The sequence below is a fragment of the Rhinatrema bivittatum genome, chromosome 4 (genome assembly GCF_901001135.1).
Source record: "Rhinatrema bivittatum chromosome 4, aRhiBiv1.1, whole genome shotgun sequence".
Classification (NCBI taxonomy): domain Eukaryota; kingdom Metazoa; phylum Chordata; class Amphibia; order Gymnophiona; family Rhinatrematidae; genus Rhinatrema; species Rhinatrema bivittatum.
Window position 1 is genome coordinate 152,643,031 of NC_042618.1, and position 13,624 is coordinate 152,656,654.

At 42.5% G+C, this 13,624-nt stretch overlaps 1 protein-coding gene across 4 annotated transcripts in view; it reads left to right on the forward strand.

The window, feature by feature from the left end:
* Positions 1-11,297, forward strand: part of STRN3 (striatin 3) — a 349,837-nt gene extending 338,540 nt beyond the window's left edge. For all 4 annotated transcript variants that reach the window (XM_029598990.1, XM_029598988.1, XM_029598991.1 and 1 more), the window contains one exon: positions 9,508-11,297. In XM_029598990.1, the coding sequence (XP_029454850.1) occupies positions 9,508-9,677 (170 nt within the window). In that variant the 3' untranslated portion in view covers positions 9,678-11,297. The remainder of the gene's footprint in view (positions 1-9,507) is intronic.
* Positions 11,298-13,624: the final 2,327 nt, after the last annotated feature.

A 13,624-nucleotide genomic window follows, 5' to 3' on the forward strand; every position in this document is an offset into this window, starting at 1 on the left:
GAATTTCTCTTTAGTCTCCGACCTCCTTTCTCCACTCTTTGCCATCGCGGTACATCAGGTTTTCTCACTGGAGGAGCTGGGGTAGATGCCTTCACATCCTGCTCTGAATATCCTGCTTCCAATAAAACTTGTGCTGCATCAGACCCATTTTTGATTCTATGAGTGATGCCTTGCTTTGTGAACTGCAGACCGCAGGGATAAAGCCATTTATACTTCAGATTTTCACAAGAGAGATTTGCTTACTGTCCCCCTTCCAGTCATTAATTCAAATTTTATCATATTATGATCACTATTGCCAAGCGGCCCCACCACCGTTACCTCTCTCACCAAATCCTGTGCTCCACTGAGAATTAGATCTAAAATTGCTCCCTCTCTCGTCAGTTCCTGAACCATTTGCTCCATAAAGTGTCATTTATTCCATCCAGGAACTTTATCTCTCTATCATGTCCCAATGATACATTTACCCAGTCAATATTGGGGTAATTGAAATCTAGTCCAAATGTAGAAGGAGCGAACCCTTGCACATAAGCAAGTATCACGCAACAACACTGGTGCAAGATCAAGATTTAATCACCACAATTTCTATGGTGGTTATTAACAATTCCAATAATGGAAAGACTCAATTTTTATAGTGGCAACTTCATGCGTTCAACGAAACAGAATTTGAACAGGTCCCCCGACACGGTCCCGTGTTTCGCTGGGCTGCTTCGGGAGGGACCAGGGGTATATTTTAATCTAAGACATAAAACAAATATCAGTGAGTATAAACAATGGTGAAGAAAGGCTACACAGTACCGACCTTTACAAATGTACATACCTTTATGAAAATACCCGGAGCGCGCAAGCTCACACAGGTGTAGGGCATTTAAACACAGAAAAGGCGCGAACGTGACAGCTCTCGCGAGAGCTGTCAACTTACAGCTGGTCTCGGCGGATCCGCACAGTGGATACCCATCTAATAAAACAGGTACCACTCAATTTCTTTATTGAGGCCAGAGGGGGCTACCGTGTCTAGAATAAAGATCCATCTCTGCTCCCTCCTGCCTAGGATCTCGGGGTAGTTGCCTCCCCGGGGAGGGCGGCGCACAACCTCGATCACCAGGAAGGAGAGATCAGAGATGGTATGTTCGCATTCAAGCCAGTGGGACACCAGGGGTTCATCAAGTCTGTGTAAACGAATGTTAGAACAATGTTCAATTATTCGAGTTTTTAACATGCGTGTGGTTTTTCCCACGTAGAGCAACGGGCATGGGCACTTCACAATATATATCACCCCTTTAGTGAGACAGTCCGAGGAAGAGCGAAGTTTGAACACCCGCCCCGTAAGTGGATGTATGAATTCTGACATATTGGCTGTGTGGCTGCACATAGTGCAATGACCACAAGGACCATGTATTCCTAAATTGTCAGATGTGTCAATGAATGGGTAAGTATGCACTAGCCTGTCTCGTAGATTTCTGCCACGCTTAAAAGTAAGTAAACCACACGCATGTTAAAAACTCGAATAATTGAACATTGTTCTAACATTCGTTTACACAGACTTGATGAACCCCTGGTGTCCCACTGGCTTGAATGCGAACATACCATCTCTGATCTCTCCTTCCTGGTGATCGAGGTTGTGCGCCGCCCTCCCCGGGGAGGCAACTACCCCGAGATCCTAGGCAGGAGGGAGCAGAGATGGATCTTTATTCTAGACACGGTAGCCCCCTCTGGCCTCAATAAAGAAATTGAGTGGTACCTGTTTTATTAGATGGGTATCCACTGTGCGGATCCGCCGAGACCAGCTGTAAGTTGACAGCTCTCGCGAGAGCTGTCACGTTCGCGCCTTTTCTGTGTTTAAATGCCCTACACCTGTGTGAGCTTGCGCGCTCCGGGTATTTTCATAAAGGTATGTACATTTGTAAAGGTCGGTACTGTGTAGCCTTTCTTCACCATTGTTTATACTCACTGATATTTGTTTTATGTCTTAGATTAAAATATACCCCTGGTCCCTCCCGAAGCAGCCCAGCGAAACACAGGACCGTGTCGGGGGACCTGTTCAAATTCTGTTTCGTTGAACGCATGGAGTTGCCACTATAAAAATTGAGTCTTTCCATTATTGGAATTGTTAATAACCACCATAGAAATTGTGGTGATTAAATCTTGATCTTGCACCAGTGTTGTTGCGTGGTAATTGAAATCTCCCATTATTACCGCACTACCAATTTGGTTAGCTTCCCTAATTTCTCTTAGCATTTCACTATCCGTCTCATCATCTTGACCAGGTAGATGGTAGTATACTCCTATCACTATAGTCTTCCCCAACACACAAGGGAGTTCTACCCATAAAGATTTGATTGTGCATTTAGTCTCATGCAGGATGTTTATCCTGTTGGACTCTATGCCATCCCGGACATAAAGCGCCACACCTCCTCCCGGGTGCTCCTTTCTGTCATTGCGATATAATTTATACCCCGGTATAGCACTGTCCCATTGGTTATCCTCCTTCCACCATGTGTCTGAGTTGCCAAATAAGTCTGTCATCAATCACTGCTATACATTCTAATTCTCCCATCTTACGTCTTAAACTTCTGGCATTAGCAAACAAACATTTCAGAGTTTGTTTTTTGTTTGTATTTCCATTCAGCTTTTTTTTTTTTTTTTAATTTGTCAATTTTAAACATAATTCACAAAGAATAACTTTGTTTGAAACATTTCCATGAGATACAAGAGAAAAAAAAATAGCAAGAAAGTCAAATTACATGCATCACATGAGTCTAATTACATCATAAATGTAATCCTTCTCATAATGTGTATCCCAACAGATTAATATAAGAAACTTGGGGTGAGGGGGTGTATTTACTATGATTGAGAAGATATTTAAATCAGTATAAAGAAAAAGAAAAGAAAATTGGCGAAACTACTACACAGACATTTTTATCCAATAATGGAGGGCGGTTGGCTTTTACTAACAAGGAATTCTCTCAAATGGTCCGGGTTAAAGAAAACATACATTATTGGAAATTTTTACTACACATCTGCATGGATAACGAAAATGAAAACTCACACCCAGTGCCAACACTTCCGCTCTCATCGATAAGAAAACCTTTCGCCGCAATTGGGTCGGCCGAGATAGATCAGGAAATATACGGATCAGTTGACCTAGGTACAATTCTTTCATATTCTTAAAATAAGCTCTCATTATAAACCTAAAGTCCTGTTCCGAATATAATGAGATAAACAATACAGCTCTCTCTGTTACCTCTACTTCTGAATTTTCTAAGTACTGGGTAAGATTCGATAAATCAGGCCTATTCTCCTCCCTTAAAGAAACATTACCAGTTCTTTGAGTTAAAAAGCTGATTTTTTTAACTGAAGGTATCTGCTCAAGTGGGATTTTTAAGGCCTCTTGAAGATATTTCTTAAAAGTCACAATAGGTATTTCACCCAAAACTTTGGGGAAATTCAAGAGTCTGATATTCAAATGCCTGAGAAAGTTCTCGACTGCTTCTAAATGCCTTGAAGAGGCCAAAGAGTCCCGCACTAGGTCTGTAGACATGTCCTGTAACTTTTTCACTTCTTTCTTTAGCGTCTCAGTCATATGCACTTGCTCTTGTGCTTGAAAACTGTCTAGTTTTCTCCCCAAACTTGCTATTTGAGAGATTTGTTCCTTTATCAGTTTAGACATACCTGCCATCATTCCCTAAAGGGAGTCCATCGAGACAACCTCTGGTTTGACCAAATCCTCTGTCTCCAGATCTTTTAATCCAAATTCCTCTGTTGAACCACGTTCCTCTCCAACCAGAGAGATCTCACCTCCAACCGCTCCTCCCTCCGGTGGATCCGGGGCATTCAACAATGAGGAGGTTGTGAGTTCCTCAGAGTCACCGCCGCTCCTCCCTGCAAGCACAGAGCTTCCGACGAGACTTCCACCCTCAGTCGGTGTCGGTACAGAAGCGGCAGGATTCGGTGAGGATGCAATTAGAGGTTACTTTGAATCCGGCGGGCTTAAGGTGATTTCCCCGGGCAATATCATGGCCTCTCTCTGCGAACCGCCAATGGGGCTCTCCGCCGGTTTAGAGTGTGCAGTGACGGTGTACTGGGTGATCAAACGCTGCTCCACCGCAGGATCAGGGTCCACTGGGAAGACCCTAATCTTGCCCTTGCGCTTATGCGGCATAATAAAAATTACTAAGATCAACTTAGTTCTTAGATATTTGCGGAAACGGCAAGCAGGAGCGCGACAGCACACACCGTCTAAGTCGCCATCTTGGAAACGCCCCCTCAGCTTTTTAATTGATAGGGATACGTTAGAATTTTTTAGCTGAGGTGAGATTTTAGTTACAGGCATTTGGACTACTTTTCTTATTATTGGAACCTCACTGTCGGGATGCCCTAATTCTAATGCATCATTAGTATCCTTTGAAGATACCTCTCTCCGAACCATGCGCTGCTGAGCAACTGTCAGCTTTCCCCTTTGTTCTAGTTTAAAAGCTGCTCTATCTCCTTTTTAAAGGTTAGCGCCAGCAGTCTGGTTCCACCCTGGTTAAGGTGGAGCCCATCCCTTCGGAAGAGACTCCCCCCTTCCCCAAAAGGTTCCCCAGTTCCTTACAAAACCGAATCCCTCTTCCTTGCACCATCATCTCATCCACACATTGAGACTCCAGAGCTCTGCCTGCTTCTGGGGACCTGCGCATGGAACAGGGAGCATTTCAGAGAATGCTACCCTGGAGGTTCTGGATTTAAGCTTTCTATCTAAGAGCCTAAATTTGGCTTCCAGAACCTCCCTCCCACATTTTCCTATGTCGTTGGTGCCCACATGTACCACGACAGCCAGCTTCTCCCCAGCACTTTCTAAAATCCTATCTAGGTGACGCATGAGGTCTGCCACCTTCGTACTAGGTAGGCATGTTACCAGGCAATCCTCATGCCCACCAGCCACCCAGCTGTCTACATTCCTAATAATCGAATCACCAACTATGACGGCCGACCTAACCCTTCCCTCCTTGGCAGTAAGCCTTGGGGAGATATCCTCAGTGCGAAAGGACAATGCATCACCTGGAGAGCAGGTCCTTGCTACAGGATCCTTTCCTGCTGCACCAGGTTGATGTTTCCTGATCATGAGACCACCTTCCTCCAAGGCAGCACCAGGGCTGCCAGTCTGAAGTTGGGACTTAGCTACTATGTCTCTGAAGGTCTCATCTATATACCTCTCTGTCTGCCTTAGCTCCTCCAGCTCTGCCACTCTAGCCTCCAGAGATCTGACTCGTTCTCTGAGAGACAGGAGCTCTTTGCATCGCATGCATATGTACAATTTCTCACCAGCCGGTAAAAAATCATACATGTGACACTCGATGCAAAAGACTGGGAAGCCCCCCCCCCCCCCCCTGTTGCTGCTGGACTGCTGCCTACATCTCAAATTTGTTTAGCTCCTAGTTAAGTTTTAGGTTGCTATGGGAGTAGGAATGTGTCTAATTAACGTCCTGTATTAGTGAATTCACTAGGATGAGCTAGAGGTGGGTGGGCTCTTTCCTTTTCTTAAGTCCAGCCAGACCAGTCCAGGACCCTCCCTAACTGCCAAAGAGTTTTAGATACATTCAAGGAATTGATGGCGCATATCTGTGAGCACTATGCAACTCTTCAACAGCTCTCCACAGCCACTCCAGACCTGTTCTCACTGCCAGGAACTACTCACAAATGGGACTGAGGAGACACTTCTAACTTAGGAGGTGTTATCCTCCACCCCCTTGGTCCCATGCACAACAGATCCCTCCTGCCCAAGGCAGCAGAGGGCCCTAAACCCCAGCTGACACCCCAGTCAAAACCTGGGATGGGATTTTGATTGCATTGCAAAAAATACAGCCGGCAACCCAGTACCCATGCCAGAGGACATTCCTGTTGGAGGCAGAATTATCTGAGAAGTGATAAGGTTGATTCAATTTGACTATAAATTTGATTAATTAGTGATCTGACCATGGTACTGTTGAAATGTCAGTCTTATGCTAGTATTGAAAAAACTATTCTTTATTGAAGATTAGATCTAATGTGTGTCCAGCTCTGAGTGGGTACAGTAATAATTTGTTGCCAGGGTAGATTTTCAGATGTGCGCGTGTGCGGCCATGTGCGTGCGCTACCCAGCACACACACACATGGACACCCGATTTTATAACATGCACACGCCGGTGCACACATGTTATAAAATCGGGGGTCGGCGCGCCCATGGCCTTCCCCAGTTCCCTTCCAGGCCGCTCCAATTTAAGAGCGGCCTGGAAGGGAACTTCCCTACCCCCTATTCTAACCTACCTAGCCCCCCCCCCCAACATTTTTTTGTACCTCTTGACCTCTTGTACATGTCTTGGGGAGGCACAGGTTGTGCGTGCCAGCACCCTGCTGGCACGCGATCCTCCGATACAGCGGCAAATGACCACTGTACTTGGGGGCCTCTAGCCCTGCCCCCGGACCGCCCCTCCCTGCCACTTTCCCGAAGCCCTGGGACTTACAGCGTCCCAGGGCTTTACATGCGTAGCCAGGCCTTTGAAAATAGGCCCGGCGCACATAAGGCCACCTACGCGCATAGGCGTTTTAAAATCTGGCCCATAGTGTTTAAGAAATGTGCAGTTGAGTGTGATGGCATGTCTTGGTCAACCTGTAAATTGAAATCTCCTAAAATAGTTTTTCAGGGTGGTAAAGAGAAGTAGATAAAAATTCAATTAGTGGAGAACAGTTTTGTGCTAGTACACCTGGTGGGCAGTAGATTAGAAGTAAATTAAATTCCTGATTAACAAGTAATAGACTTAGCCAGTTTGAATAGGGTTGAAAGATATAGAACGTTTACAAAATACTACTAGTCCACCCCTTCATCGGTCATTTCATGGAAGATGTTGAAAGGTGTAGTCTTGTGGTTATCACTGGTTTAGCAGGGGGGAGTCGCCTTGTAAAGTCCAAGATTCAGTTAAACAAAGACAGTGGGGGTTACTGTATTTGAGTAAGTCATAAATCAAGGGACTTTTTTTAGATACAGATCTCACAGTAATTAAGAGTAAGCTGAGTAATGTGGGGGACTAGTTGTTTATTAGTCAGATGTAGAGGTATATTAATCAAAGTTCGGGGTCTCATGGTATGTAGTCGAGGAGGGAGACTTCCATATCTCCCTTGACCTGTGACAGTGGAGATTAACATATTAGCTGGTGATGATTGAGATCTGATGAGAGTCATAAGCAGACATACAAATAATAGTAATAGTGAAAGCACACTCAGGTGCGCACGAAGGAGAAAACAAAGGAGCATGCTCCTTCGTGCGCGCGCCAACGGCCCCAACCCCTCCGGTGGCCTGATTAAGAAGGGCTGTCACCGCAGATGGCGTCACAGGGAGGTGGGACACTGCCCACTGAAGTAGCAACTCGATGGCACGAGCTGACAGGAGAAGCAGATCACGGCAAGGGTACAGTAGGCACAGTCCTTAGGAGCAGACATGTGGGCTGATGTTATAGGTTTTTCCTCCAGCGTCCTGTGCCCGATTAAGAAGGGCCGTCGCCTCAGTCGTAGACAAACGAGTATCAGTTGATGTGACATTGAGGAAACAGGTTTTTCAATGTGCTCAGAATCCTAAGACAATTAAGTCTTGTTAATTGTTACAACAGTCATGGCTAACCTTTCCATCAATGTTTGGGGTACACCTCTATCCTAGACAGGATATGTTTGTTTCCCTGTGTATTGGTACTATTGAGATGTGCATCTCAGACCATGAATTACTGGAGAAGTACTGAGATTAATGCAGGAGGAAGAGCAGGGACCGAAACTTCTATGATGCATCTTCTAACTAGAAGCTACTGGTCTCAGTTACACTCCCTGAGAAGTAGAAGTAGTGCCCACAGGTCCTGACTCCTGAAAGAGCTAATAGAATAGAAATTGACAGCAAGGAAAATTCCATTGTGTCTTGCCTAAATAAGTCAGTGTGTGCAAATCAAGAAAGAATGATGGCAGTAACAGAGAAAATATGTTCACTTGACTTGCCAGAAAGGTGCTGTCATAAATCCCAAAGATTCTAATATTTTCTTGACATATTTTGTGGAGTAGAACAGACTTTGATCAACATTATTTAATTATTGTAAAGGGCTTTATTACCGGTATATCTAAAGCATTTCTGCTGAAGGTTTCTTTTCTCTGCAAGTAACCATCATGTGTAGCTTGTTAACGGGCCGATACAGTAAAGTCCACGGTAGAGCAGGCGAACGCCCGCTTTCCCGGCGCGCGCACAGGCCACTCTCCTGTGCAAGCGATTCAGTATTCAAATTAGGGTCGGCGGTAAAAATATGTAAAAAGAGGCGCTAGGGACGCTTTGGTCAGGAGCAGCGGATGTCAGCGGGTTTGACAGCCAACCCTCAATTTTGCTGGCATTGGTTCTCAAAACCCGCTGACAGCCACGGGTTCGGAAACCGGACGCCGGCAAAATTGAGCGTCCGGTTTTCAAGCCGCGAGCCGACTTCAAATTTTTTTTTTAACTTTTTGTAACTTTCGGGACCTCCGACTTAATATCACCATGATATTAAGTCGGAGGGTGCACAGAAAAACAGTTTTTACTGCTTTTCTGTGCACTTTCCCAGTGCCCGGAGAAATTAGCGCCTACCTTTGGGTAGGCACTAATTTCTAAAATGTGCGGCTTGGCTGCACATTTTCCTTTCTGAATCGCGCGGGAATACCGGCCATGAACATGCATTTACATGTTGCGGGCACTGTTAGGTTCGGGGGCGGGGTTTGGACGTGTGTTTTCGACCCCTTACTGAATAAGGGGTAACGCTAGCGCATCGAAAATGCATGTCCAATCGCGGGTTAACAGTGCGCTCCGCCGGAGCGCACTGTACTGTATCGGCCTGTAAGAGAGAAAAGAAGTATGTGCTAAACGAAGTTCATTGTTGGAAATTGCCAAACCTGTGCACCACTTTTGGGAACATTGAGGTTATCTTCCTTATTTTAAATGCAAATGTATTAATCCACATTTGAGTTATGATGTAAACTGACTTGATATGTTTTGACATGCATGCCAGTATACAAAAATCATTAAATAAATAATAAATAAACATTGTAACATGACATGTAATTATTGCTTGATTGTAATTGTTCCTGCGTACAAGGAAACTATTTTAAGCATTTATACATAGCTAAACATGTTTGTTGTACTCTTCATCTTCTCCACCTCCTTTCCTTCCTTCTCCAGCCCTCCCATACGCACCATAAACTATTGCCAGTGCATGTAGTTATCCATATCCCAGCATCTGAATCCATCATTTCACACTATGCTTGTCTGCCCTATAGGTCCTAACAAAGGTAGAACTTAAATCTGATTTTCTTGCACTCCAGCCCAGTCCCACAATGCTACAACCAGGCTACTAACCTGTGTATACTTATCAATTGACTGGAAAAGAATGAAACATCCCCGTACTATCACAGATTTAGCCATCATGAGTACTATTCATAGAATTAGAGGTCCAAAAACAATTTCAGTATTGTCTTTTACAACTTTGTTTTTAGGTCACGACTGCTCCATTAGGTTGTGGAATTTGGACAGCAAGACATGTGTGCAGGAAATCACAGCTCACAGGAAGAAGTTGGATGAATCCATTTATGATGTAGCTTTTCACCCTTCCAAAGCATATATTGCCAGTGCAGGAGCCGATGCCCTTGCCAAAGTATTTGTGTGACATACAGTGAACCTGCACTATAACAGCAAGTGTGTTGGACAAAGCACCAGAGTGAAGGAATGCGACACTGCCATCAATAACAAGGTTGCCAACTTAAGACACTACATCTGATTTGCCTCATTGAAGAATGCATGGGGGACAGGGAGCAGCTAGTGTGAAGTTGCCATGATCTTCAATGTTGGACGTATTCTTTAAACTGTAACTAATACTGTACTTGAGGGAAGGGGGGGGGGGGGGAAACAAATTACGGAAACCAGTGTTTATAGCTTTGACTGGGTATGAACTTGAGCGTATGTCTGTTCCTTGGGTGTCTTTAAGCAACCATGGAGTCCGATCTTACAAACAGACCTTTTTTATTTCTACTTTGGACTCTGTGTGCTGCCTTAGGGTTAGAAATGTGGTGCTCTTGAAGAGGGGAGGGGGGCCGAGCTCCAAGAGTAGCTTTCTTTTCATCTTTTGGTGACCTGTTTATCTGTTGAATAACCACAGATTCTCCTTTTAAACTCTTACTTTGCTTTAAGGAATAAGGAAAGTTAACTTAAAAAATATTTTAGCATTAGTTGCACAGAAAAGGGTTTGGATAAAAATCTAGTTTTTATAAGTCTTTTTATATATTTAGCCTGTCATAACAGTGCTCGAGATTGCATTGAAAATGTTTTATCTGCATTACAGACTCTAACATTGCCTAGAGGTCTCATATGAGCTGCTGCTGTGTAACTACCTTCTGCTTAAAACAACTCAACTTAGTCCCCGTGTAAGGATGCTAAATCATTGCCTCTCTTTAATTGTCAGTAACGGACTAATGAAAAGTGTGAGAAAATGAAACACATTGCAGGCCATAACAACCTTTCCTTCCCTCCATCAAACCCTTTAAAAATATGGACCGCAGCATCCTATCACTGTGTGATATTTTGTACATCTTCAACTGTATTTACAAGTTTATTTATCAAGGATTACCCATCTTCCTAATGGCCTACTGTTATTTATTTCTTTTGGGATTTTTTTTTTTGTTAATCTTTATATCCTTTTATATAGTGTGTTAGGAGCTTCTCCATCTACTATGGCACTCTGAGAACGGTCTAAAGACAGACTTAAGAATAGAATGTGTAATGATTTTTATTTTAAACTACAAAACAAGTTTGTTATATCTGGAATGAACTTGACTGGGCTAAAAAAACAACAACAATTATTTCAAGACATCTGGAATGAAAGTGTTTTTATTTGGGGTTACAAATAGTATACAAAGAGTAGATGAATCAGGATTCATAACTCTGCTGTGTTTTTTGGTCTAGGAATTCCCTGCTTTATTCATTTTTTCAAAACATGCTTCACTTTATTGTGTAACTAAAGATTTTGTTTGTGTAACGCATGACTAAAGATGAAGTATTTTTTCTAGTCTTCCACAAAACTTTTCTGATCAGTTTGCAAGTTTTGATGAGCTTTGTAAGATTTTTTTGGTTTACAAATTATAAATTGGCAAATTTTTAAGATTGTACCACATAGCAAAGTCCAACCATGGAAAAATAATGTATATAAAATGCATATAATAAATATTAAATGGCATATATATATATACAAACATATATATATATATTGCTGTTTGCTGTATTGTTTTGAGTATAATAGCTTTAAGTGTCATGGTGTTCATTATATATGTTCCCACTTTCTAAATGTACCATGTTTCTAGGGTGTGCACTTCTATTTTCTTCAAGAAGAAAATTGCTTTAGGGCATTACTGCTCTATGCAGGCATAAAATGGATGCTACTATGGCAATAGGAACCCCTCTTCAAGGTGAGCTTGTTGATAATCTACATGAGTCTAAGAACATTAAAATAGAGGAGCATTGTCGCTTGAGTGGACATTTCACCACTTTGCCTTATGAGCATGGAACTCCCTGTATATTTATAAAATGTACTATCAATTTTTTTTCTCTTCCCTCACAGGCACAATCTCCCTGAATATGTATCTAGTTTGGAGATCTCATGCATTGGAGCAAATACAAGTGTATTTAGCAGGATCTTTCTTAAAGGTTCCAAGCAGTAAAATAGAGTTTTTATAAAATGCTCTTAATATTTGTGTCCCTGGCATTGAATAGGATATTTAGGGACTTTCGTTTTCAGTTTTTATTTTATTTTCCCAGGAATTTATCAGTATAAATTATTACGAGCAAAACTGTTATTTACATCAAAAAATGGAGTCATTTCTTTCCACTGATTTTTCCTGTTTTTGTTTTTGTTATAATAAACATTGATAAATTTGAGTAAAAATAAAAACTGAAAACAGAGGTCCCTAAGGATATTGTAAGATTGACAGGAACAATTTTTCAAGAGTTTTATTACCTCTGATGACTGACTGTCATTTCTAAAACAGACCTGCCTTCTGTTTAAGCTCCAATCCAGAATGTTGTAAAAGAATGCAAAAATATAAGTAGCTTACCAAACTAAACATACTCCATAGTAGTATTTATTAGGGTATTGCTCACTCAAAAACTGGTGCTGCTAAAATTTTAAAATATAAAATCACAAATAATTCAATATGCATCATAAATAGCCTAGTGTCATGCTGTCTCTCTGAGCTACAGTATTTGGATATTGATCCTTAGTGAGAACGGTAAGTGTGGCTGCTGTAAAATAAGAAAGTGTACTGTATGTTCTTAGTTTACAGCTATTCTTTGAGAGTTATCTATACATGAGTATTCCTTATCGTCCTTACCAGACCAGACCACACACCTGGGTTTTTCTCGCCTACTAGCAGATGAGAAAGAGAACAAAAGCTTCCCTGGAAGCAGCTTTTTAAGGCAGTGTGCCACCTGCAGCACTTCAGTATTTCTCTGTCTCCACCAGATGGTAGAAGGGCCAAACTTGCAGACTTAGAAGTGTTGGATGATCTTTCAGAATGGTGACATGTTGTTTTAGGCACACCACCACCACCACCACCATCAATTTCTGATTGAGAATAAGGGCAAACAGGGGGGTTGGAGATATCTATTCTGTCTGAGCCCCATTAGCAGCGGGAGATTGGAAGCCAGTAGTGATGGTTCTCTCTTTACATAAGAATTGCCATACTGGGTCAGACCAAGGGTCCATCAAGCCCAGAATCCTGTTTCCAACAGTGGCCAATGCAAGTCCAAGTACCTGGTTAAGAACCCAAACATTAAATAAATCTCAAGCTACTATTGCTTATTAATTAATAGCAGTTTATGGATTTTTTACCTAGGAATTTATCCAAACCTTTTTTAAACCCAGTTACACTAACTGCTGTAATGAATTCCAGAGCTTAACTATGCACTGAGTGAGAAACCTTTCTTCATTTTAAATGAGGTACTTCCAAACTTCATGGAGTCCCCTAGTTCTTCTATTATCTGAGAGAGTAAATAACCAATTTACATTACATTTTCAAGTCCTTTCATGATTTTGTAGACACCTATCATGTCCCCCTCCCCTTTCCCCTAGCTTTCTGTTGCCCTGGCCTGGGACCCTTTCATGGTCAAGACAACAGCAGGAAATTATTCCTTCCTTTATTCTGTTTCTTGGTGGGGGGTCTCTGGCTATTTATTATGGGCACCTGCTTCTTTAAGAACCTGTTCTTTCTGTATATTAATACAATTTTTGAAAGGAGGGGAAAGTATCTGCTAGTGCGATTTGGGAGAGCCGGTTACAGACAATGCTGGGGGCAGTTCAGGAGGTAATTTCTGGTGGCTGGTGAGTCCTGTTATGCAGGAACTTTTAGTTGGGCCTTGCTGGCGAGAATAGCAATTGCATTTTTTTTCAGAGGGAAATCTTTTCTCAGCCATGTAGCTCAAGTAAGATGGCCGCTGAATCAGAACACAGCAAGAAATGCTCTGCATGTGTGGGGGATGCCATGGCAGGGTAGCATTCTCTGAAATGCTTCCTGTTCCATGTGTCAGGTTGGCCAGTGCCATTTTGTTGTCTACTAATGTACTGGT